General features: G+C 44.9%; 1 protein-coding gene across 2 annotated transcripts in view; it reads right to left on the bottom strand.

The window, feature by feature from the left end:
- DPYSL2 (dihydropyrimidinase like 2) overlaps positions 1–24,990 on the bottom strand; it is a 127,340-nt gene that overhangs the window by 41,754 nt on the left and 60,596 nt on the right. Inside the window, exon 1 of one of the 2 annotated variants that reach the window (XM_056571133.1) lies at positions 13,827–14,013. The exons of the other annotated variant lie outside the window; for it this stretch is intronic. Coding sequence (XP_056427108.1) covers positions 13,827–13,865 — 39 coding nt within the window. The 5' untranslated portion in view covers positions 13,866–14,013. Of the gene's footprint in view, positions 1–13,826; positions 14,014–24,990 lie in introns of those variants that run through there. 2 annotated transcript variants of the gene reach the window in all.

The following is a 24,990-nucleotide window of genomic DNA, read 5'->3' on the forward strand; positions in this document are numbered from 1 at the left end:
AAGTTAAACAGATTTGTAAATTACTTCTATTTAAAAAATCTTAATCCTTCCAGTTCTTATCAGCTGCTGTATGCTCCAAAGGAAGTTCTTTTAGGAACTGTCCAGAGTAGGAGCAAGTCCATAGAGCAGGATAGGTTTTCTATGGGGATTTGCTCCTACTCTGGACAGTTCCTATAATGGACAGAGGTGTCAGCAGAGAGCACTTTGGTCAGACAGAAAGGAAATCCAAAAAGAGAATAACTTCCTGTGGATCATACAGCAGCTGATAGGATTAAGATTTGTTAATAGAAGTAATTTACAAATCTGCTTAACTTTCTGTACCAGTTGATACAATTTTTTTTTTTTTCCAGTGGAGCACCCCTTTAAGGCTATATATATATATCTGCATTATGTCATGCCATGGGGTGTAAAAAGGAGGTAGCATTTGACTTACAGAACCCTGAATATGGTATAATATATTTGGCACCATTTGCTAGGACCAATGGGGGAGATTTATCAAAACCTGTCCTGAGGAAAAGTTGCCCAGTTGCTCATAGCAACCAATCAGATCGCTTCTTTCATTTTTAACAAGGCCTCTGCAAAATGAAAGAAGCAATTGGATTGGTTGCTATGGGCAACTTTTCCTCTGGACAGGTTTACATAAATCTTCCCCATTAGGTTTGCTAATAGATCCATTGGCTGTGTTTGTCACTATAGATAAATGTTCACCAATGAACAGAGGTTTCTTTATGGAAGGACCTGCAGGAATAAATAATGGATGCTGATATGGCATTCAATAGGTAAGAAACACATTCTAGATCAACATTTATCTTACAAACCTATGTACTAGTGTTATCAAGTACTGGAGAAGTTATTATGACTGATCCCTGACCTGACATCTGGGACTAATGACTCTTGTATTTTCTTTATATTTACAGTGTACATGTCACTTTAAATCCTTTGACATGTTGAAGAGATATGCCAAAAGTTTTGATCATTGGGGGTCTGAGTGTTCAGACCTCCACAGATCACTAGAATGATAGCAGTGCCCCATTATGGAGATCGTAGGGTGAGAAGATGCGTCCCAATCATTAGACAATTATCCCCTAATCAGGCCCTTTACAAACTGCCGTTGCTCCCCATTGAAAACGGCCGTCAAAATTATTATTTTTTTTTCCTGACTTTAACATCCGTTTTCATGACGGGGAGCAACAGCCCACCCCCTCGTGACATCACAGCCCGCCCCCTCAATGCAAGTCTATGGGAGGGGGCGTGGCGGTCGTCACGCCCACTCCCATAGACTTGTATTGAGGGGGCTGGACTAGACGTCACGTGGTGATGGGCCGTGACGTCACATGGTGATGAGCCGTGACGTCACAATACTCCGGACCCTGTATCGCCCATCATCAGGCATGGAGCAAAATTTACCTAATAAACAGGAGGCTTCTAGCTAACGGGGGGAGATTCCCTACATATTGGGAGCTTATAGCTTAAAGGGGTTCTCCGGTGCTTAGACATATTATCCCCTATCCAAAGGGGATAAGATGCCTGATCGCGCAGCTGGGGACGCCCGTGATCATGCACGCGGCAGCCTGTTTGTAATCAGTTCCCAGAGAGTGTTTGCTCCGGGTCTGTTTACGGGTGACGTCACGCCTCCGTCCCCGTGTGACGTCACGCCTCCGCCCCCGTGTGACGCCACGCTCCGCCCCTCAATGCAAGCCTATGGGAGGGGGCGTGATAGCTATCACTCCCCCTCCCGTCGGCTTGCATTGAGGGGCAGAACGTGACGTCACACTGGGGCGGAGGCGTGACGCCACACGCCGCCGGCCCTGTAGTCGCCCGTAATCAGACCCGGAGCAAACACGCTCCAGGGACTGATTACAAACGGGTGCCGCGTGCATGATCGCGGGTGTCCCCAGCTGCGGGACTCCCGCGATCAGTCCACAGGAAGCGACGTGTCAACCCCTGCAGATACGCCCCCCCCCCCTCCATATATCTCTATGGGATACATGGAGGGGGCGTGTCGGCCGCTACGTCATGGGGGGGGGGGGGGGAACAGAATGCCCCCTTCCTGCAGACTGCCGTGGCCCCTTACAGGGGATTGAGGGGGGTCCCAGCAGTCGGACTCCCCGCAATCTATAACTTATCCCCTATCCTTTGGATAAGGGATAAGTTATATTCCACTACAGTTCTGCTTTATTTACCAGTAAGGGCCTTATGTTTGACTTTCACCTAAGGCTTTAATAACTCTAGAGCAACATCTGCTGTCATATGACTTAAAAAAAAAAAATAATAATAAAGTATGTGTACTAGTACTTATTCTTAAAAAAAAAAAAATGGTGTCACAACCTGTCCGTAACCTGTTGCCCTGTTCATACATTGCTTATATGGCACCCCAGAAATTGACTCTATCCATTAGTCGCCATATATCGCCGGCCCTACTTGAACCATTGATCTGCCATACAACCCAAACATCATCAGTATCCATTAGTGTTTCCAAACTAGTGTGCCTCCAGCTGTTGCAATACACTGGTTGAAAAACAGAAATCAATTTAAAAAAAGCTAAAAATGATACTGGTCCTTTAAGGCTTCCAGAAATCTTCCTCGTTGTAAATTGCGCAAATCTTAAAAATCATGGGCTCATTCCCAGTACAAGAGATAATGTATGGAGCCCATTAGTACTGTTGGCGTATGCAGCAACGCTGCACATTCTAATCATCCAGACACATGTAATGCAGATCCGCCTGTCAGATAGAAGACCCCGCAGCCCCAGCTCAGCACCGCCAGCGTTTTCATCTCTTTTTTTTTTTTTCTTTCCATTACTCCCGATAATGGTATAATGGTGTTGTTACCCGTCCCGGCGCTGGGCGTTTCCACATAAATTACATGCTCCAGATTGCTCCAGTGAAGAAGAAGAGGAGCGCATTAATGCACGGCGTCTCCCATCAGATGGCAGTGGTTTCCATGGAAACAAGACCCCGCCAATACATTGTGCCAAACAGTGCTCTGCTAGTCTGTCCTCCAACCTGGGATGTCACAGGGTGTCTGTGCGCCTTCCCCCTCCACCCTCCTAATCCCCATACAAAAGCACACAATAAAACAGCTGGGTGGTACACCAGTGACACGCAGGACCCCCGCTATGGTACTCATATATGTAAAGTGACCAAGGGCGTATGTAAGGGTATGACAGATAGATAGAAGACAGAAAACCACACTAAAAGATTATATATATATATATATATATATATATATATATATATATATACACACACACATACACACACACACACACATATATTCATTTCTAACGTTCGTTTATTTCCATATTGGTTGGTATATGTACGCTCACTTGCATCGAGCATGCAGCACTATGATTCATCTGGATATAGATGCTTTACCAATCTGTGAACTAAATGCATGCTTATTCTTAATGCTCGCTTAGTTCATTCGTATTGACAGGTATATGCATGCGCACTTGAGTTGGGCGTGCAGCCTGCTGTTTTTGGGACATTTGCTTTCTTTGGTGTGTGCCCTAGCACTGGTGTTTACAAAGTTGATTTAGTTATATAGACAGACAAAAATGACAAGGATTCATAGACAGACAGATACAGGAGAAAGAGAGGTAGTCAAATAGAGATAGATGATAGATAGATAGATAGATAGATAGATAGATAGATAGATAGATTAGAGATAGCTATGAGAGAGATAGATATGAGATAGATAGAGAGAGAGAGAGAGAGAGAGAGAGAGAGAGAGAAGATGGATAGATAGATATGAGATAGATAGATAGATAGATATGAGATATATAGATAAATAGATAGATATGAGATAGATAGATATGAAATAGATACAAGATAGATAGATATGAGATAGATAGATAGATAGATAGATAGATAAACAGGCAGACAGATATGAGATAGATAAATAAATAAATATGAGATAGACAAACAGATATATAGATAAATGTGAGATAGATATAAAATTGACAGATAGATAGAAGACAGAAAACCACACTAAAAGATATATATATATTCTTATATGATGAGTAATTTTGTTTGCCACCATCTAATAACATGTACATCCTATCACCATGATGGATCATTCGGGGGTATTCATCCCACTGTGTCTGATTCCCTCTCGTCCTGTCAATACTCAATATCACTCCATTGGTATCAGCAGCAGCCGGGGATTCTCCTAAGTGGGTCAGGGCAGCCATGCCTCCCTTACAATATGTCATCTGTCTGTAGAGGAGCGTTCGCCATTTTACCGACATATCCTCTGATGCTTAATACACACAGGGGGATATAACTGCATCCATGGCTACCCCCATAATGGTTTACGTATGGCAGGGAGTTGTGTGTGTGTGTGTATGTATCTATACGTGTGGTTATATGGCGGTGACATGTACGTGGCTGCAGAGAGAGAGAGAGAGAGAGAGAGAGAGCAGCGTCTGTGTGTCAGGCTCCGCAGCACGCCCCCATTATACGAGGATAATTGCAGAAATGCCTGCGTGTACGGGTGACGCTCCTCTATTGTCAGCATGCTGCCCGCTCCTCTTATGTGTGTCACCGTAACCCCATCTGTTCATCACTCGCCAGATCCGCCACCACTACATGGGACTATTATCATTACAATCCAGCACAGAAAAAGGATGACAATCACTGCTGAGGGCAATGCCCAGGAAAATACCCAGGATGCAGCTGGCACTATACCTGCAGATATATCACCTCATCAATAGTGAAGCATCACTGGCCTCCATAATACAGGGAGTATAAGGAGGTAACCTGCTGGTACCACCATATAGAGGAGTGGGGGAGCAGGGGTGCGGCATATACTTAAGCAAGCAGTGTCTGTATATACAGCTCTATAGTATAGGGCAGTGGTCTCCAACCTGCGGACCTCCAGATGTTGCAAAACTACAACTCCCAGCATGCCCGGACAGCCGTTGGCTGCCCGGGCATGCTGGGAGTTGTAGTTTTGCAACATCTGGAGGTCCGCAGGTTGAAGACCACTGGTATATTGTGATCTGGCCATACATTGTAGTATACAGTGTAGGAACTCAGTCTTCAAACTGTGGACCTCCAGCTGTTGCAAAACCACAACTCCCAGCATGCCCGGACAGCCATCGGCTGTCCGGGCATGCTGGGAGTTGTAGTTTTGCAACAGCTGGAGGTCCACGGTTTGAAGACCACAGGTGTGTGTTATATGACATGATTGTATGTATTGTATACATATCTATACAGTACCATATACAATATAATACTGTCATACATACATACTATGAGGGAGATTCATCAAAACCTATGCTGAGAAAAAGTTGACCAGTTGCCCATAGCAACCAATCAGATCGCTTCTTTCATTTCTAAGAGGAGGCCTTGTTAAAAATGAAAGAAGCGATCTGACTGGTTGCTATGGGCAACTAGTCAACTTTTGCTGGGCATAAGTCTTGATGACTCTCCTCCTGTAAATTACACAGGCACCAACACAGTAGGGTATAGCAAATGCCGCAGGGCTTGACAAATTTGTAGGTAGCTCACATAGCAAACACAGCGGCACTGCTGTATACTATACCTGTAAGTTACATACTGACATTTGGCCTGTGGCTGGGCCTCACAGGCTTCCATAGCTAGCACACCCATAGGCCATGGTTTGGCCTCCGACTGCCATGGCAACCATAGGAACCTTGCAACCGCATCACTGGGTTGCCAACGGATGACGGGGAGCCTGTAAGGACCTTGGCAACATCTATAGGGTCAAACCGCCAAGGTGCGGGAGCGCAGCTGTGTTTAAAAGTAGGCTCCCGCCACCTATCCCGCAGACTCGGATTTGGAGCGCACGGGGTCACCATGAAGTAAATGCACATCGCGGCACGTTATTTACTGCTCCCCATAACATACCTTTACATCATGGGGGTGGGAAGAGTTAAAAAAAAAAAAAAAAAAGAGAAAAAAGGCTGACAAAAAACCTAAGCACCAGGATTAAATTATCTGTCACCATGGCAACCCGGTGTCTGGGATTTGTCAAGCCATGGTATATGGTACCTTATACAATACACTACTGTGATGTGAATGTATGTACATATACCTATATAGTACTGTATACAATACAATAATGTGTATGTATATACCTGAATATACCATAACTGTGATTGTGCATACATATACTTATATGGTACTGTATACACTGTAGATGTGATTGTGTATACATATACCTATAAGGTACTGTATACACTACAGTTGTGACTGTGTATACATATACCCATATAATACTGTACACAATACACTGCTGTGATGGTGTATGTATATACCTGTATATATAGTACTGTATGCACCACAGCTATGATGGTAAATGTATATACATAAACACATAATACTGTAAGGAATACACTCTTGTGATATGTATATACATATACCCACATAATACACTGTTGTAACGGTGTATGTATATACATATATAGTACTCTACGCAATACTGTATACAGCTATGCTGTATGTGTGAATTTATGGCATATGGTACCCTACACAATACAGTGCTCTAGTATACATACATCTAAGTATACATACATACATACAGTATACTAGGAAAAGCAATCAATACATAGTAAATGCCTGATCGAATATAGTACATTGCCTGGTGTATACGTACATCTATGTAGTACCTTACACAATACTGTACTGTGCTGATGTATGTACTGTATACATGTATAAGGGACTCTCTAGATACATTACACAACTACAACATGGCACCTGCTAGAGGACAGCACACTGCTGGGAGTACACATATCTGCCTGGGCCAATCACATCACTGCCCAACCTGGCAACATCAGCAGCCGTCCAATACACTCTCTGTCTCCCTGCTACCTGCACACCATGTATCCACCATAGCTGATACACTGTATACATCCTGCATCCTCTATAGCTATACACTGTATACATCCTCTATAGCTATACACTGTATACATCCTGCATCCTCTATAGCTATACACTGTATACACCCTGCATCATCTATAGCTATACACTGTATACACCCTGCATCATCTCTAGCTATACACTGTATACATCCTCTATAGCTTTACACTGTATACACCCTGCATCCTCTACAGCTATACACTGTATACATCCTGCATAGTCTATAGCTATACACTGTATACATCCTCTATAGCTTTACACTGTATACATCCTGCATCCTCTATAGCTATACACTGTATACATCCTCTATAGCTATACACTGTATACATCCTGCATCCTCTATAGCTATACACTGTATACACCCTGCATCATCTATAGCTATACACTGTATACATCCTCTATAGCTATACACTGTATACATCCTGCATCCTCTATAGCTATACACTGTATACATCCTGCATCCTCTATAGCTATACACTGTATACATCCTCTATAGCTTTACACTGTATACATCCTGCATCCTCTATAGCTATACACTGTATACACCCTGCATCATCTATAGCTATACACTGTATACATCCTCTATAGCTATACACTGTATACATCCTGCATCCTCTATAGCTATACACTGTATACACCCTGCATCCTCTATAGCTATACACTGTATACACCCTGCATCATCTATAGCTATACACTGTATACACCCTGCATCATCTCTAGCTATACACTGTATACATCCTCTATAGCTATACACTGTATACATCCTGCATCCTCTATAGCTATACACTGTATACATCCTCTATAGCTATACACTGTATACATCCTGCATCCTCTATAGCTATACACTGTATACACCCTGCATCATCTATAGCTATACACTGTATACACCCTGCATCATCTCTAGCTATACACTGTATACATCCTCTATAGCTTTACACTGTATACACCCTGCATCCTCTACAGCTATACACTGTATACATCCTGCATAGTCTATAGCTATACACTGTATACATCCTCTATAGCTTTACACTGTATACATCCTGCATCCTCTATAGCTATACACTGTATACATCCTCTATAGCTATACACTGTATACATCCTGCATCCTCTATAGCTATACACTGTATACACCCTGCATCATCTATAGCTATACACTGTATACATCCTCTATAGCTATACACTGTATACATCCTGCATCCTCTATAGCTATACACTGTATACATCCTGCATCCTCTATAGCTATACACTGTATACATCCTCTATAGCTTTACACTGTATACATCCTGCATCCTCTACAGCTATACACTGTATACATCCTGCATCCTCTATAGCTATACACTGTATACATCCTGCATCCTCTATAGCTATACACTGTATACACCCTGCATCATCTATAGCTATACACTGTATACATCCTCTATAGCTTTACACTGTATACACCCTGCATCCTCTACAGCTATACACTGTATACATCCTGCATAGTCTATAGCTATACACTGTATACATCCTGCATCCTCTATAGCTATACACTGTATACACCCTGCATCATCTATAGCTATACACTGTATACATCCTCTATAGCTATACACTGTATACATCCTGCATCCTCTATAGCTATACACTGTATACATCCTGCATCCTCTATAGCTACACACTGTATACATCCTATATAGCTTTACAATGTATACACCCTGCATCCTCTATAGCTATACACTGTATACATCCTCTATAGCTTTACACTGTATACATCCTGCATCCTCTACAGCTATACACTGTATACATCCTGCATAGTCTATAGCTATACACTGTATACATCCTGCAACCTCTATAGCTATACACTGTATACATCCTCTATAGCTTTAGACTGTATACACCCTGCATCCTCTACAGCTATACACTGTATACATCATGCATAGTCTATAGCTATACACTGTATACATCCTGCAACCTCTATAGCTATACACTGTATACATCATGCATAGTCTATAGCTATACACTGTATACATCCTGCAACCTCTATAGCTATACACTGTTTACATCCTGCATCATCTATAGCTATACACTGTATACATCCTGCATCCTCTATAGCTATACACTGTATACATCCTGCATCCTCTATAGCTATACACTGTATACATCCTCTATAGCTATACACTGTATACATCCTGCATCCTCTATAGCTATACACTGTATACATCCTCTATAGCTATACACTGTATACATCCTGCATCCTCTATAGCTATACACTGTATACATCCTCTATAGCTATACACTGTATACATCCTGCATCCTCTATAGCTATACACTGTATACATCCTGCATCCTCTATAGCTATACACTGTATACATCCTCTATAGCTATATACTGTATACATCCTGCATCATCTATAGCTATACACTGTATACATCCTCTATAGCTATACACTGTATACATCCTCTATCCTCTATAGCTATACACTGTATACATCCTGCATCATCTACAATCATGGCCATAAATGTTAGCCCCCCCTGAAGTTTTTCAAGAAAATGAAGTATTTCTCACAGATAAGGATTGCAGTTACACATGATTTGCTACACATGTTTATTCCCTTTGTGTGTATTGTAACTAAACCAAAAAAGGGAGGGAAAAAAAGCAAATTGGACATAATGTCACACCAAACTCCAAAAATGGGCTGGACAAAATTATTGGCACCATTAAAGGAGATGTCCAGTGCTGAAAAACTTATCCCCTATCCTAAGCATAGGGGATAAGTTTCAGATCGCAGGGGGTCCGACTGCTGGGGCCCCCTGCGATCTCCTGTACGGGGGCGTGTTGACCACCACAGGAGGCGGCGGCGACACGCCCCCTTAATACAACTCTATGGCAGAGCAGGAGCGCTGCCTTCGGCAATCTCCGGATCTGCCAGAGCGCTGTATTGAGGGGGCGTGTCAGCCGCCGCTTCGTGCGGTGGTCGGCACCCGCTATTTGGCCAGCGAGCCGTGGCCCCGTACAGGAGATCACGGGGGGGGGGGGGGGGTTGGGGGGGCCAGCGGTCGGCCCCCCACAATCTGAAACTTATCCCCTATCCTTAGGATAGGAGATACGTTTTTCAGCACTGGACTACCCCTTTAACTTAATATTTAGTTGCAAACCCTTTGGAAAAAATAACTGAAATCAGTCGCTTCCCATAACCATCAATAAGCTTCTTACACCTCTCAGCCAGGATGTTGGACCACTCTTCCTTTACAAACTGCTCCAGGTCTCTCTTATTGGAAGGGCGCCTTTTCCCAACAGCAATTTTAAAGGGGTATTTCGGGCAAAAACATTTTATCCCCTATCCAAAAGGATAGGGGATAATATGTCTGATCAAAGGGGGCCCGCCGCTGGGACCCCCCGCGATCTCCCTGCAGCACCCGCATTCTATGCAGGAGCTGCATCTCCAGTTTCGGAAACCTCCGGGTTTCCGGGACTGGGGACGTGATGTCATGCCACGCCCCCTCCATTCATGTCTATGGGAGGGGGCATGATTGCCGTCACACCCCCTCCCATAGACATGAATGGAGGGGGGCATGGCGTGACGTGTTTAATAAAGTGTGTGTGTTTTTCACTTTTTTCTCTGTAGGTACTGTGTTCTTTTCTTTGTAGGCCTCATTCCATTTTCAGTAAACAGTAGAATGATTTGCTTTACCAAAAAGCTCTATCTTGGTCTCATCTGTCCACAAGACATTTTCCCAGAAGGATTTTGGCTTACTCAAGTTCATTTTAGCACAATGTAGTCTTGTTTTTTATGTCTCTGTGTCAGCAGTGGGGTCCTCCTGGGTCTCCTGCCATAGCGTTTCATTTCATTTAAATGTTGACGAATAGTTCGCGCTGACACTGATGCTCGACAGATTGAATATCTTTGGAACTTGTTTGGGGCTGCTTATCCACCATCCGGACTATCCTACGTTGATACCTTTCATCAATTTTTCTCTTCCGTCCACGACCAGGGAGATTATCTACAGTGTCATGGGTTGCAAACTTCTTGATAATGTTGCGCACTGTGGACAAAGGTAAATCTAGATCTCTGGAGATGGACTTATAACCTTGAGATTGTTGATATTTTTCCACAATTTTGGTTCTCAAGTCCTCAGACAGTTCTCTTCTCCTCTTTCTGTTGTCCATGCTTAGTGTGGCACACACAGACACACAATGCAAAGACTAAGTGAACTTCTCTCCTTTTTATCTGCTTTCAGTTGGGATTTTTACATTGCCAACACCTGTAACTTGCCCCAGGTGCGTTTAAAGGAGCATCACATGCTTGAAACTATTTTATTTTTACACAATTTTGAAAGGGTGCCAATAATTTTGTCCAGCCCATTTTTGGAGTTTGGTGACATTATGTCCAATTTGCTATTTTACCTCCCTTTTTTGGTTTAGTTCCAATAAACACAAAGGGAATAAACATGTGTATAGCAAAACATGTGTTACTGCAATCCTTTTATGTGGCAAATACTTCATTTTCTTGAAAGATTTCAGGGGTGCCAACATTTACGGCCATGACTGTATAGCTGATACACTGTATCCATCCTGCATCCTCCCATAGTCCAAACATTGTATATACCCCACAACCACTGTAGATTATACATGTATCATACATTCTATATGCCCCATATCTTCTATACAATGTATATACCTCCCATCCTCTGTAGATAATACGCTGTATATGCCTTCATCTTCCATACACTGTATATACTCTGCATCCTCTACACACTGTATATACCCCACACCACCTATACTCTGTATATACACTGCATCCTCTACACACTTTATATATTCCACATCCTCTATGCACTGTGTATACCCCCTAGCCTCTATACACCGTATATACCCCATCCATATACATTGTATATACCCCATATCTTCTATACACTGTATATACCCTGCACCATCTATACACTGTATACACTATACATCCTCTGTACACTGTATACACTATACATCCTCTGTACACTGTATACACTATGCATCCTCTGTACACTGTATACACTCTACATCCTCTGTACACTGTATACACTCTACATCCTCTGTACACTGTATACACTATTCATCCTCTGTACACTGTATACACTATTCATCCTCTGTACACTGTATACACTATTCATCCTCTGTACACTGTATACACTCTACATCCTCTGTACACTGTATACACTCTACATCCTCTGTACACTGTATACACTCTACATCCTCTGTACACTGTATACACTATTCATCCTCTGTACACTGTATACACTCTACATCCTCTGTACATTGTATACACTCTACATCCTCTGTACACTGTATACACTCTACATCCTCTGTACACTGTATACACTCTACATCCTCTGTACACTGTATACACTCTACATCCTCTGTACACTGTATACACTCTACATCCTCTGTACACTGTATACACTATACATCCTCTGTACACTGTATACACTATACATCCTCTGTATACACTATACATCCTCTGTACACTGTATATACACTATACACCCTCTGTACACTGTATACACTATGCATCCTCTGTACACTGTATACACTATACATCCTCTGTACACTGTATACACTCTACATCCTCTGTATACACTATACATCCTCTGTACACTGTATATACACTATACACCCTCTGTACACTGTATACACTATGCATCCTCTGTACACTGTATACACTATACATCCTCTGTACACTGTATACACTATACATCCTCTGTACACTGTATACACTCTACATCCTCTGTACACTGTATACACTATTCATCCTCTGTACACTGTATACACTATTCATCCTCTGTACACTATATATACTATACATCCTCTGTACACTGTATATACTCTACATCCTCTGTACACTGTACACACTCTACATCCTCTGTACACTGTACACACTCTACATCCTCTGTACACTGTATACACTCTACATCCTCTGTACACTGTACACACTCTACATCCTCTGTACACTGTATATACTATACATCCTCTGTACACTGTATATACTCTACATCCTCTGTACACTGTATACACTCTACATCCTCTGTACACTGTATACACTCTACATCCTCTGTACACTGTATACACTCTACATCCTCTGTACACTGTATACACTCTACATCCTCTGTACACTGTATACACTCTACATCCTCTGTACATTGTATACACTCTACATCCTCTGTACACTGTATACACTCTACATCCTCTGTACATTGTATACACTCTACATCCTCTGTACACTGTATACACTCTACATCCTCTGTACACTGTATATACCCCACACCATCTATACACTATACATCCTCTGTACACTGTATATACCCCACACCATCTGTATACACTATACATCCTCTGTACACTGTATACACTATACATCCTCTGTACACTGTATATACTCTACATCCTCTGTACACTGTATATACTCTACATCCTCTGTACACTGTATACACTCTACATCCTCTGTACACTGTATACACTATACATCCTCTGTACACTGTATACACTCTACATCCTCTGTACACTGTATATACCCCACACCATCTATACACTATAGATCCTCTGTACACTGTATATACCCCACACCATCTGTATACACTATACATCCTCTGTACACTGTATACACTCTACATCCTCTGTACACTGTATATACCCCACACCATCTATACACTATACATCCTCTGTACACTGTATACACTCTACATCCTCTGTACACTGTATATACCCCACACCATCTATACACTGTATATACCCCACACCATCTATACACTGTATACACTATACATCCTCTGTACACTGTAGTACACATCCCAGCCGCTGCCAGGCACCGCTCACACACCGCCTGCCCCTATGACAAAGCTCTGGGCTGGCATCCCCGGTAGACGTGTCTGCTGGTCTCCCAGGCTGGTGCTCCCGGGCTCTGCTCCATCCCGCTGCCCTCCTCCCACTCACCGTGATGCGGGGAATGTTCTTCTTGCCCTGGTAGGACATGCTGGCGGCTCTCCCCTCGGAGCAGGGCGGGGGGCTGACGGACACAGGACTGTGCAGCGGACGGAGGGCGCAGAGGAGGAGGAGGAGGAGGAGGCGGATGAGGATGCGCTGCCCCCGATCTCCCTATACCCGGGCTGCAATAAAGGACTTGCAGCAGGAGCTAGTGCGCAAGCGCATCGCCACTCCCTGTCCTCATCCGAGGCAGCAGCTCCCGGGCCTCCCGATTGGCTGAGAGGGCTGCCGCTATGCAAATGAAGAACCTAGAGAATGGGCGGGGCCACGACGAAGGATGCAACCGCTGCAATGCAGTGGGGCTGAGATTGATGCGCTGCAATCCAGTGGCCAGACTGTGGTGCTACAGTGAGCGCAGCGCCGGGCCGTCAGAGTGCAGTGTATGCATGTGCGATTAGGGCTAGTGTCGTGTGATCTAGTGATGAGCTCTGCAGTCACAGTGAGATCCACTGATGGGCTCTGCTATAATAGTGTGATCCAGTGATGGGCTCTGCTATAACAGTGTGATCCAGTGATGGGCTCTGCTATAACAGTGTGATCCAGTGATGGGCTCTGCTATAGCAGTGTGATCCAGTGATGGGTTCTGCTATAACAGTGTGATCCAGTGATGGGTTCTGCTATAACAGTGTGATCCAGTGATGGGTTCTGCTATAACTGTGTGATCCAGTGATGGGCTCTGCTATAATAGTGTGATCCAGTGATGGGCTCTGCTATAACAGTGTGATCCAGTGATGGGCTCTGCTGTAACAGTGTGATCCAGTGATGGGCTCTGCTATAATAGTGTGATCCAGTGATGGGCTCTGCTATAATAGTGTGATCCAGTGATGGGCTCTGCTATAATAGTGTGATCCAGTGATGGGCTCTGCTGTCACAGTGAGATACAGTGATGGGCTCTGCTATAACAGTGAGATCCAGTGATGGGCTCTGCTATAACAGTGTGATCCAGTGATGGGCTCTGCTGTCACAGTGAGATCCAGTGATGGGCTCTGCTGTCACAGTGAGATCCAGTGATGGGCTCTGCTATAACTGTGTGATCCAGTGATGGGCTCTGCTATAATAGTATGATCCAGTGATGGGTTCTGCTGTCACAGTGAGATACAGTGATGGGCTCTGCTATAACAGTGGGATCCAGTGATGGGCTCTGCTGTAACAGTGTGATCCAGTGATGGGCTCTGCTATAATAGTGTTATCCATTAGTGGGCTCTGCTGTAACAGTGTGATCCAGTGATGGGCTCTGCTATAATAGTGTGATCCAGTGATGGGCTCTGCTGTCACAGTGAGATACAGTGATGGGCTCTGCTATAACAGTGAGATCCAGTGATGGGCTCTGCTATAATAGTGTTATCCATTAGTGGGCTCTGCTATAACAGTGTGATCCAGTGATGGGCTCTGCTGTAACTGTGTGATCCAGTGATGGGCTCTGCTATAACTGTGTGATCCAGTGATGGGCTCTGCTATAACTGTGTGATCCAGTGATGGGCTCTGCTATAATAGTGTGATCCAGTGATGGGCTCTGCTATAACTGTGTGATCCAGTGATGGGCTCTGCTATAATAGTGTGATCCAGTGATGGGCTCTGCTATAATAGTGTGATCCAGTGATGGGCTCTGCTATAATAGTGTGATCCAGTGATGGGCTCTGCTATAACAGTGTGATCCAGTGATGGGCTCTGCTGTAACAGTGTGATCCAGTGATGGGCTCTGCTATAATAGTGTGATCCAGTGATGGGCTCTGCTATAATAGTGTGATCCAGTGATGGGCTCTGCTATAATAGTGTGATCCAGTGATGGGCTCTGCTGTCACAGTGAGATACAGTGATGGGCTCTGCTATAACAGTGAGATCCAGTGATGGGCTCTGCTATAACAGTGTGATCCAGTGATGGGCTCTGCTGTCACAGTGAGATCCAGTGATGGGCTCTGCTGTCACAGTGAGATCCAGTGATGGGCTCTGCTATAACTGTGTGATCCAGTGATGGGCTCTGCTATAATAGTATGATCCAGTGATGGGTTCTGCTGTCACAGTGAGATACAGTGATGGGCTCTGCTATAACAGTGGGATCCAGTGATGGGCTCTGCTGTAACAGTGTGATCCAGTGATGGGCTCTGCTATAATAGTGTTATCCATTAGTGGGCTCTGCTGTAACAGTGTGATCCAGTGATGGGCTCTGCTATAATAGTGTGATCCAGTGATGGGCTCTGCTGTCACAGTGAGATACAGTGATGGGCTCTGCTATAACAGTGAGATCCAGTGATGGGCTCTGCTATAATAGTGTTATCCATTAGTGGGCTCTGCTATAACAGTGTGATCCAGTGATGGGCTCTGCTGTAACTGTGTGATCCAGTGATGGGCTCTGCTATAACTGTGTGATCCAGTGATGGGCTCTGCTATAACTGTGTGATCCAGTGATGGGCTCTGCTATAATAGTGTGATCCAGTGATGGGCTCTGCTATAACTGTGTGATCCAGTGATGGGCTCTGCTATAATAGTGTGATCCAGTGATGGGCTCTGCTATAATAGTGTGATCCAGTGATGGGCTCTGCTATAATAGTGTGATCCAGTGATGGGCTCTGCTATAACAGTGTGATCCAGTGATGGGCTCTGCTGTAACAGTGTGATCCAGTGATGGGCTCTGCTATAACTGTGTGATCCAGTGATGGGCTCTGCTATAATAGTGTGATCCAATGATGGGCTCTGCTATAATAGTGTGATCCAGTGATGGGCTCTGCTATAATAGTGTGATCCAGTGATGGGCTCTGCTATAACAGTGTGATCCAGTGATGGGCTCTGCTATAACAGTGAGATCCAGTGATGGGCTCTGCTATAACAGTGTTATCCATTAGTGGGCTCTGCTATAATAGTGTTATCCATTAGTGGGTTCTGCTGTAACAGTGTGATCCATTAGTGGGCTCTGCTATAACAGTGTGATCCAGTGATGGGCTCTGCTGTAACAGTGTGATCCAGTGATGGGCTCTGCTGTAACAGTGTGATCCAGTGATGGGCTCTGCTATAACTGTGTGATCCAGTGATGGGCTCTACTATAACAGTGTGATCCAGTGATAGGCTCTGCTGTCACAGTGAGATCCAGTGATGGGCTCTGCTGTCACAGTGAGATCCAGTGATGGGCTCTGCTATAACTGTGTGATCCAGTGATGGGCTCTGCTATAATAGTGTGATCCAATGATGGGCTCTGCTATAATAGTGTGATCCAGTGATGGGCTCTGCTATAATAGTGTGATCCAGTGATGGGCTCTGCTATAACAGTGTGATCCAGTGATGGGCTCTGCTATAACAGTGAGATCCAGTGATGGGCTCTGCTATAACAGTGTTATCCATTAGTGGGCTCTGCTATAATAGTGTTATCCATTAGTGGGTTCTGCTGTAACAGTGTGATCCATTAGTGGGCTCTGCTATAACAGTGTGATCCAGTGATGGGCTCTGCTGTAACAGTGTGATCCAGTGATGGGCTCTGCTGTAACAGTGTGATTCAGTGATGGGCTCTGCTATAACTGTGTGATCCAGTGATGGGCTCTACTATAACAGTGTGATCCAGTGATAGGCTCTGCTGTCACAGTGAGATCCAGTGATGGGCTCTGCTATAACAGTGAGATCCAGTGATGGGCTCTGCTATAACAGTGTGATCCAGTGATGGGCTCTGCTATAATAGTGTGATCCAATGATGGGCTCTGCTATAATAGTGTGATCCAGTGATGGGCTCTGCTATAACAGTGTGATCCAGTGATGGGCTCTGCTGTAACAGTGTGATCCAGTGATGGGCTCTGCTATAATAGTGTGATCTAGTGATGGGCTCTGCTATAATAGTGTGATCCAGTGATGGGCTCTTCTATAATAGTGTGATCCAGTGATGGGCTCTGCTGTCACAGTGAGATCCAGTGATGGGCTCTGCTGTCACAGTGAGATCCAGTGATGGGCTCTGCTATAACTGTGTGATCCAGTGATGGGCTCTGCTATAATAGTATGATCCAGTGATGGGTTCTGCTGTCACAGTGAGATACAGTGATGGGCTCTGCTATAACAGTGAGATCCAGTGATGGGCTCTGCTATAACAGTGTGATCCAGTGATGGGCTCTGCTATAATAGTGTGATCCAATGATGGGCTCTGCTATAATAGTGTGATCCAGTGATGGGCTCTGCTATAACAGTGTGATCCAGTGATGGGCTCTGCTGTAACAGTGTGATCCAGTGATGGGCTCTGCTATAATAGTGTGATCTAGTGATGGGCTCTGCTATAATAGTGTGATCCAGTGATGGGCTCTTCTATAATAGTGTGATCCAGTGATGGGCTCTGCTGTCACAGTGAGATCCAGTGATGGGCTCTGCTGTCACAGTGAGATCCAGTGATGGGCTCTGCTATAACTGTGTGATCCAGTGATGGGCTCTGCTATAATAGTATGATCCAGTGATGGGTTCTGCTGTCACAGTGAGATACAGTGATGGGCTCTGCTATAACAGTGAGATCCAGTGATGGGCTCTGCTATAACAGTGTGATCCAGTGATGGGCTCTGCTATAATAGTGTTATCCATTAGTGGGCTCTGCTGTAACAGTGTGATCCAGTGATGGGCTCTGCTATAATAGTGTGATCCAGTGATGGGCTCTGCTGTCACAGTGAGATACAGTGATGGGCTCTGCTATAACAGTGTGATCCAGTGATGGGCTCTGCTATAACAGTGAGATCCAGTGATTGGCTCTGCTATAACAGTGTTATCCATTAGTGGGCTCTGCTATAATAGTGTTATCCATTAGTGGGTTCTGCTGTAACAGTGTGATCCATTAGTGGGCTCTGCTATAACAGTGTGATCCAGTGATGGGCTCTGCTGTAACAGTGTGATCCAGTGATGGGCTCTGCTGTAACAGTGTGATCCAGTGATGGGCTCTGCTATAACTGTGTGATCCAGTGATGGGCTCTACTATAACAGTGTGATCCAGTGATAGGCTCTGCTGTCACAGTGAGATCCAGTGATGGGCTCTGCTATAACAGTGAGATCCAGTGATGGGCTCTGCTATAACAGTGTGATCCAGTGATGGGCTCTGCTATAATAGTGTGATCCAATGATGGGCTCTGCTATAATAGTGTGATCCAGTGATGGGCTCTGCTATAATAGTGTGATCCAGTGATGGGCTCTGCTATAACAGTGTGATCCAGTGATGGGCTCTGCTTTAACAGTGAGATCCAGTGATGGGCTCTGCTATAACAGTGTTATCCATTAGTGGGCTCTGCTATAATAGTGTTATCCATTAGTGGGTTCTGCTGTAACAGTGTGATCCATTAGTGGGCTCTGCTATAACAGTGTGATCCAGTGATGGGCTCTGCTGTAACAGTGTGATCCAGTGATGGGCTCTGCCATAACTGTGTGATCCAGTGATGGGCTCTGCTAGAATAGTGTGATCCAGTGATGGGCTCTGCTATAATAGTGTGATCCAGTGATGGGCTCTGCTATAATAGTGTGATCCAGTGATGGTCTCTGCTATAATAGTGTGATCCAGTGATGGTCTCTGCTGTCACAGTGAGATCCAGTGATGGGCTCTGCTGTCACAGTGAGATCCAGTGATGGGCTCTGCTGTCACAGTGAGATCCAGTGATGGGCTCTGCTATAATAGTGTGATCCAGTGATGGGCTCTGCTATAATAGTGTGATCCAGTGATGGGCTCTGCTATAATAGTGTGATCCAGTGATGGGCTCTGCTATAATAGTGTGATCCAGTGATGGGCTCTGCTATAACAGTGTGATCCAGTGATGGGCTCTGCTGTAACAGTGTGATCCAGTGATGGGCTCTGCTATAATAGTGTGATCCAGTGATGGGCTCTGCTATAATAGTGTGATCCAGTGATGGGCTCTTCTATAATAGTGTGATCCAGTGATGGGCTCTGCTGTCACAGTGAGATCCAGTGATGGGCTCTGCTGTCACAGTGAGATCCAGTGATGGGCTCTGCTATAACTGTGTGATCCAGTGATGGGCTCTGCTATAATAGTATGATCCAGTGATGGGTTCTGCTGTCACAGTGAGATACAGTGATGGGCTCTGCTATAACAGTGAGATCCAGTGATGGGCTCTGCTATAACAGTGTGATCCAGTGATGGGCTCTGCTATAATAGTGTTATCCATTAGTGGGCTCTGCTGTAACAGTGTGATCCAGTGATGGGCTCTGCTATAATAGTGTGATCCAGTGATGGGCTCTGCTGTCACAGTGAGATACAGTGATGGGCTCTGCTATAACAGTGAGATCCAGTGATGGGCTCTGCTATAATAGTGTTATCCATTAGTGGGCTCTGCTATGACAGTGTGATCCAGTGATGGGCTCTGCTGTAACTGTGTGATCCAGTGATGGGCTCTGCTATAACTGTGTGATCCAGTGATGGGCTCTGCTATATCTGTGTGATCCAGTGATGGGCTCTGCTATAATAGTGTGATCCAGTGATGGGCTCTGCTATAACTGTGTGATCCAGTGATGGGCTCTGCTATAATAGTGTGATCCAGTGATGGGCTCTGCTGTAACAGTGTGATCCAGTGATGGGCTCTGCTGTAACAGTGTGATCCAGTGATGGGCTCTGCTATAACTGTGTGATCCAGTGATGGGCTCTGCTGTAACAGTGTGATCCAGTGATGGGCTCTGCTATAACTGTGTGATCCAGTGATGGGCTCTGCTATAATAGTGTGATCCAATGATGGGCTCTGCTATAATAGTGTGATCCAGTGATGGGCTCTGCTATAACAGTGTGATCCAGTGATGGGCTCTGCTATAACAGTGAGATCCAGTGATGGGCTCTGCTATAACAGTGTTATCCATTAGTGGGCTCTGCTATAATAGTGTTATCCATTAGTGGGTTCTGCTGTAACAGTGTGATCCATTAGTGGGCTCTGCTATAACAGTGTGATCCAGTGATGGGCTCTGCTGTAACAGTGTTATCCAGTGATGGGCTCTGCTATAACTGTGTGATCCAGTGATGGGCTCTGCTATAATAGTGTGATCCAGTGATGGGCTCTGCTATAATAGTGTGATCCAGTGATGGGCTCTGCTATAATAGTGTGATCCAGTGATGGGCTCTGCTATAATAGTGTGATCCAGTGATGGGCTCTGCTATAATAGTGTGATCCAGTGATGGGCTCTGCTATAATAGTGTGATCCAGTGATGGGCTCTGCTGTCACAGTGAGATCCAGTGATGGGCTCTGCTATAATAGTGTGATCCAGTGATGGGCTCTGCTATAATAGTGTGATCCAGTGATGGGCTCTGCTATAACAGTGTTATCCATTAGTGAGCTCTGCTGTCACAGTGAGATCCAGTGATGGGCTCTGCTATAATAGTGTGATCCAGTGATGGGCTCTGCTATAACAATGTTATCCATTAGTGGGCTCTGCTGTAACAGTGTGATCCAGTGATGAGCTCTGCTATAACAGTGAGATCCATTAGTGGGCTCTGCGGTCACAGTGAGATCCAGTGACAGGGTCTGATGTAACAGTGTGATCCAGTAAATAGTTCTGCTGTAACATTACCATCCAGTGACTAAAATATTGTGATCTAGTAATGGGTTCTAATGTAACAGTGTGATCCAGTAATTAGCTTGGATGTAACAGTTTGATCTCTGCTAGAACAGTGTGATCCAGTGATGGGTTCTGCTATAACAGTGTAATCCAGTGATGGGCTCTGCTATAACAGTGTCATCCAGTGATGGGCTCTGCTATAACAGTGTCATCCAGTGATGGGCTCTGCTATAACAGTGTCATCCATTAGTGGGCTCTGCTGTAACAGTGTGATCCAGTAATTAGCTTGGATGTAACAGTGTCATCCAGTGATGGGCTCTGCTATAACAGTGTGATCCAGTGATGGACTCTGCTATAACAGTGTGATCCAGTGATGAGCTCTGCTATAACAGTGTCATCCAGTGATGGGCTCTGCTATAACAGTGTCATCCAGTGAAGGGCTCTGCTATAACAGTGTCATCCAGTGATGGGCTCTGCTATAACAGTGTCATCCAGTGATGGGCTCTGCTATAACAGTGTGATCCAGTGATGGGCTCTGCTATAACAGTGTGATCCATTAGTGGGCTCTGCTATAACAGTGTGATCCATTGATGGGTCCTGCTGTAACAGTGTGATCCAGTGATGGGTTCTGCTATAACAGTGTGATCCAGTGACAGGCTCTGATGTAACAGTGTGATCCAGTGATGGGCTCTGCCATAACTGTGTGATCCAGTGATGGGCTCTGCTAGAATAGTGTGATCCAGTGATGGGCTCTGCTATAATAGTGTGATCCAGTGATGGGCTCTGCTATAATAGTGTGATCCAGTGATGGTCTCTGCTATAATAGTGTGATCCAGTGATGGTCTCTGCTGTCACAGTGAGATCCAGTGATGGGCTCTGCTGTCACAGTGAGATCCAGTGATGGGCTCTGCTGTCACAGTGAGATCCAGTGATGGGCTCTGCTATAATAGTGTGATCCAGTGATGGGCTCTGCTATAATAGTGTGATCCAGTGATGGGCTCTGCTATAATAGTGTGATCCAGTGATGGGCTCTGCTATAATAGTGTGATCCAGTGATGGGCTCTGCTATAACAGTGTGATCCAGTGATGGGCTCTGCTGTAACAGTGTGATCCAGTGATGGGCTCTGCTATAATAGTGTGATCCAGTGATGGGCTCTGCTATAATAGTGTGATCCAGTGATGGGCTCTTCTATAATAGTGTGATCCAGTGATGGGCTCTGCTGTCACAGTGAGATCCAGTGATGGGCTCTGCTGTCACAGTGAGATCCAGTGATGGGCTCTGCTATAACTGTGTGATCCAGTGATGGGCTCTGCTATAATAGTATGATCCAGTGATGGGTTCTGCTGTCACAGTGAGATACAGTGATGGGCTCTGCTATAACAGTGAGATCCAGTGATGGGCTCTGCTATAACAGTGTGATCCAGTGATGGGCTCTGCTATAATAGTGTTATCCATTAGTGGGCTCTGCTGTAACAGTGTGATCCAGTGATGGGCTCTGCTATAATAGTGTGATCCAGTGATGGGCTCTGCTGTCACAGTGAGATACAGTGATGGGCTCTGCTATAACAGTGAGATCCAGTGATGGGCTCTGCTATAATAGTGTTATCCATTAGTGGGCTCTGCTATGACAGTGTGATCCAGTGATGGGCTCTGCTGTAACTGTGTGATCCAGTGATGGGCTCTGCTATAACTGTGTGATCCAGTGATGGGCTCTGCTATATCTGTGTGATCCAGTGATGGGCTCTGCTATAATAGTGTGATCCAGTGATGGGCTCTGCTATAACTGTGTGATCCAGTGATGGGCTCTGCTATAATAGTGTGATCCAGTGATGGGCTCTGCTGTAACAGTGTGATCCAGTGATGGGCTCTGCTGTAACAGTGTGATCCAGTGATGGGCTCTGCTATAACTGTGTGATCCAGTGATGGGCTCTGCTGTAACAGTGTGATCCAGTGATGGGCTCTGCTATAACTGTGTGATCCAGTGATGGGCTCTGCTATAATAGTGTGATCCAATGATGGGCTCTGCTATAATAGTGTGATCCAGTGATGGGCTCTGCTATAACAGTGTGATCCAGTGATGGGCTCTGCTATAACAGTGAGATCCAGTGATGGGCTCTGCTATAACAGTGTTATCCATTAGTGGGCTCTGCTATAATAGTGTTATCCATTAGTGGGTTCTGCTGTAACAGTGTGATCCATTAGTGGGCTCTGCTATAACAGTGTGATCCAGTGATGGGCTCTGCTGTAACAGTGTTATCCAGTGATGGGCTCTGCTATAACTGTGTGATCCAGTGATGGGCTCTGCTATAATAGTGTGATCCAGTGATGGGCTCTGCTATAATAGTGTGATCCAGTGATGGGCTCTGCTATAATAGTGTGATCCAGTGATGGGCTCTGCTATAATAGTGTGATCCAGTGATGGGCTCTGCTATAATAGTGTGATCCAGTGATGGGCTCTGCTATAATAGTGTGATCCAGTGATGGGCTCTGCTGTCACAGTGAGATCCAGTGATGGGCTCTGCTATAATAGTGTGATCCAGTGATGGGCTCTGCTATAATAGTGTGATCCAGTGATGGGCTCTGCTATAACAGTGTTATCCATTAGTGAGCTCTGCTGTCACAGTGAGATCCAGTGATGGGCTCTGCTATAATAGTGTGATCCAGTGATGGGCTCTGCTATAACAATGTTATCCATTAGTGGGCTCTGCTGTAACAGTGTGATCCAGTGATGAGCTCTGCTATAACAGTGAGATCCATTAGTGGGCTCTGCGGTCACAGTGAGATCCAGTGACAGGGTCTGATGTAACAGTGTGATCCAGTAAATAGTTCTGCTGTAACATTACCATCCAGTGACTAAAATATTGTGATCTAGTAATGGGTTCTAATGTAACAGTGTGATCCAGTAATTAGCTTGGATGTAACAGTTTGATCTCTGCTAGAACAGTGTGATCCAGTGATGGGTTCTGCTATAACAGTGTAATCCAGTGATGGGCTCTGCTATAACAGTGTCATCCAGTGATGGGCTCTGCTATAACAGTGTCATCCAGTGATGGGCTCTGCTATAACAGTGTCATCCATTAGTGGGCTCTGCTGTAACAGTGTGATCCAGTAATTAGCTTGGATGTAACAGTGTCATCCAGTGATGGGCTCTGCTATAACAGTGTGATCCAGTGATGGACTCTGCTATAACAGTGTGATCCAGTGATGAGCTCTGCTATAACAGTGTCATCCAGTGATGGGCTCTGCTATAACAGTGTCATCCAGTGAAGGGCTCTGCTATAACAGTGTCATCCAGTGATGGGCTCTGCTATAACAGTGTCATCCAGTGATGGGCTCTGCTATAACAGTGTGATCCAGTGATGGGCTCTGCTATAACAGTGTGATCCATTAGTGGGCTCTGCTATAACAGTGTGATCCATTGATGGGTCCTGCTGTAACAGTGTGATCCAGTGATGGGTTCTGCTATAACAGTGTGATCCAGTGACAGGCTCTGATGTAACAGTGTGATCCAGTGATGGTCTCTGCTATAAAAGTGTGATCCAGTAATGAGCTCTGCTATAACAGTGTGATCCAGTGAGGGGCTCTGCTATAAAAGTGTGATCCAGTAATGAGC

Source organism: Hyla sarda, chromosome 4 (genome assembly GCF_029499605.1).
Source record: "Hyla sarda isolate aHylSar1 chromosome 4, aHylSar1.hap1, whole genome shotgun sequence".
Taxonomy (NCBI): domain Eukaryota; kingdom Metazoa; phylum Chordata; class Amphibia; order Anura; family Hylidae; genus Hyla; species Hyla sarda.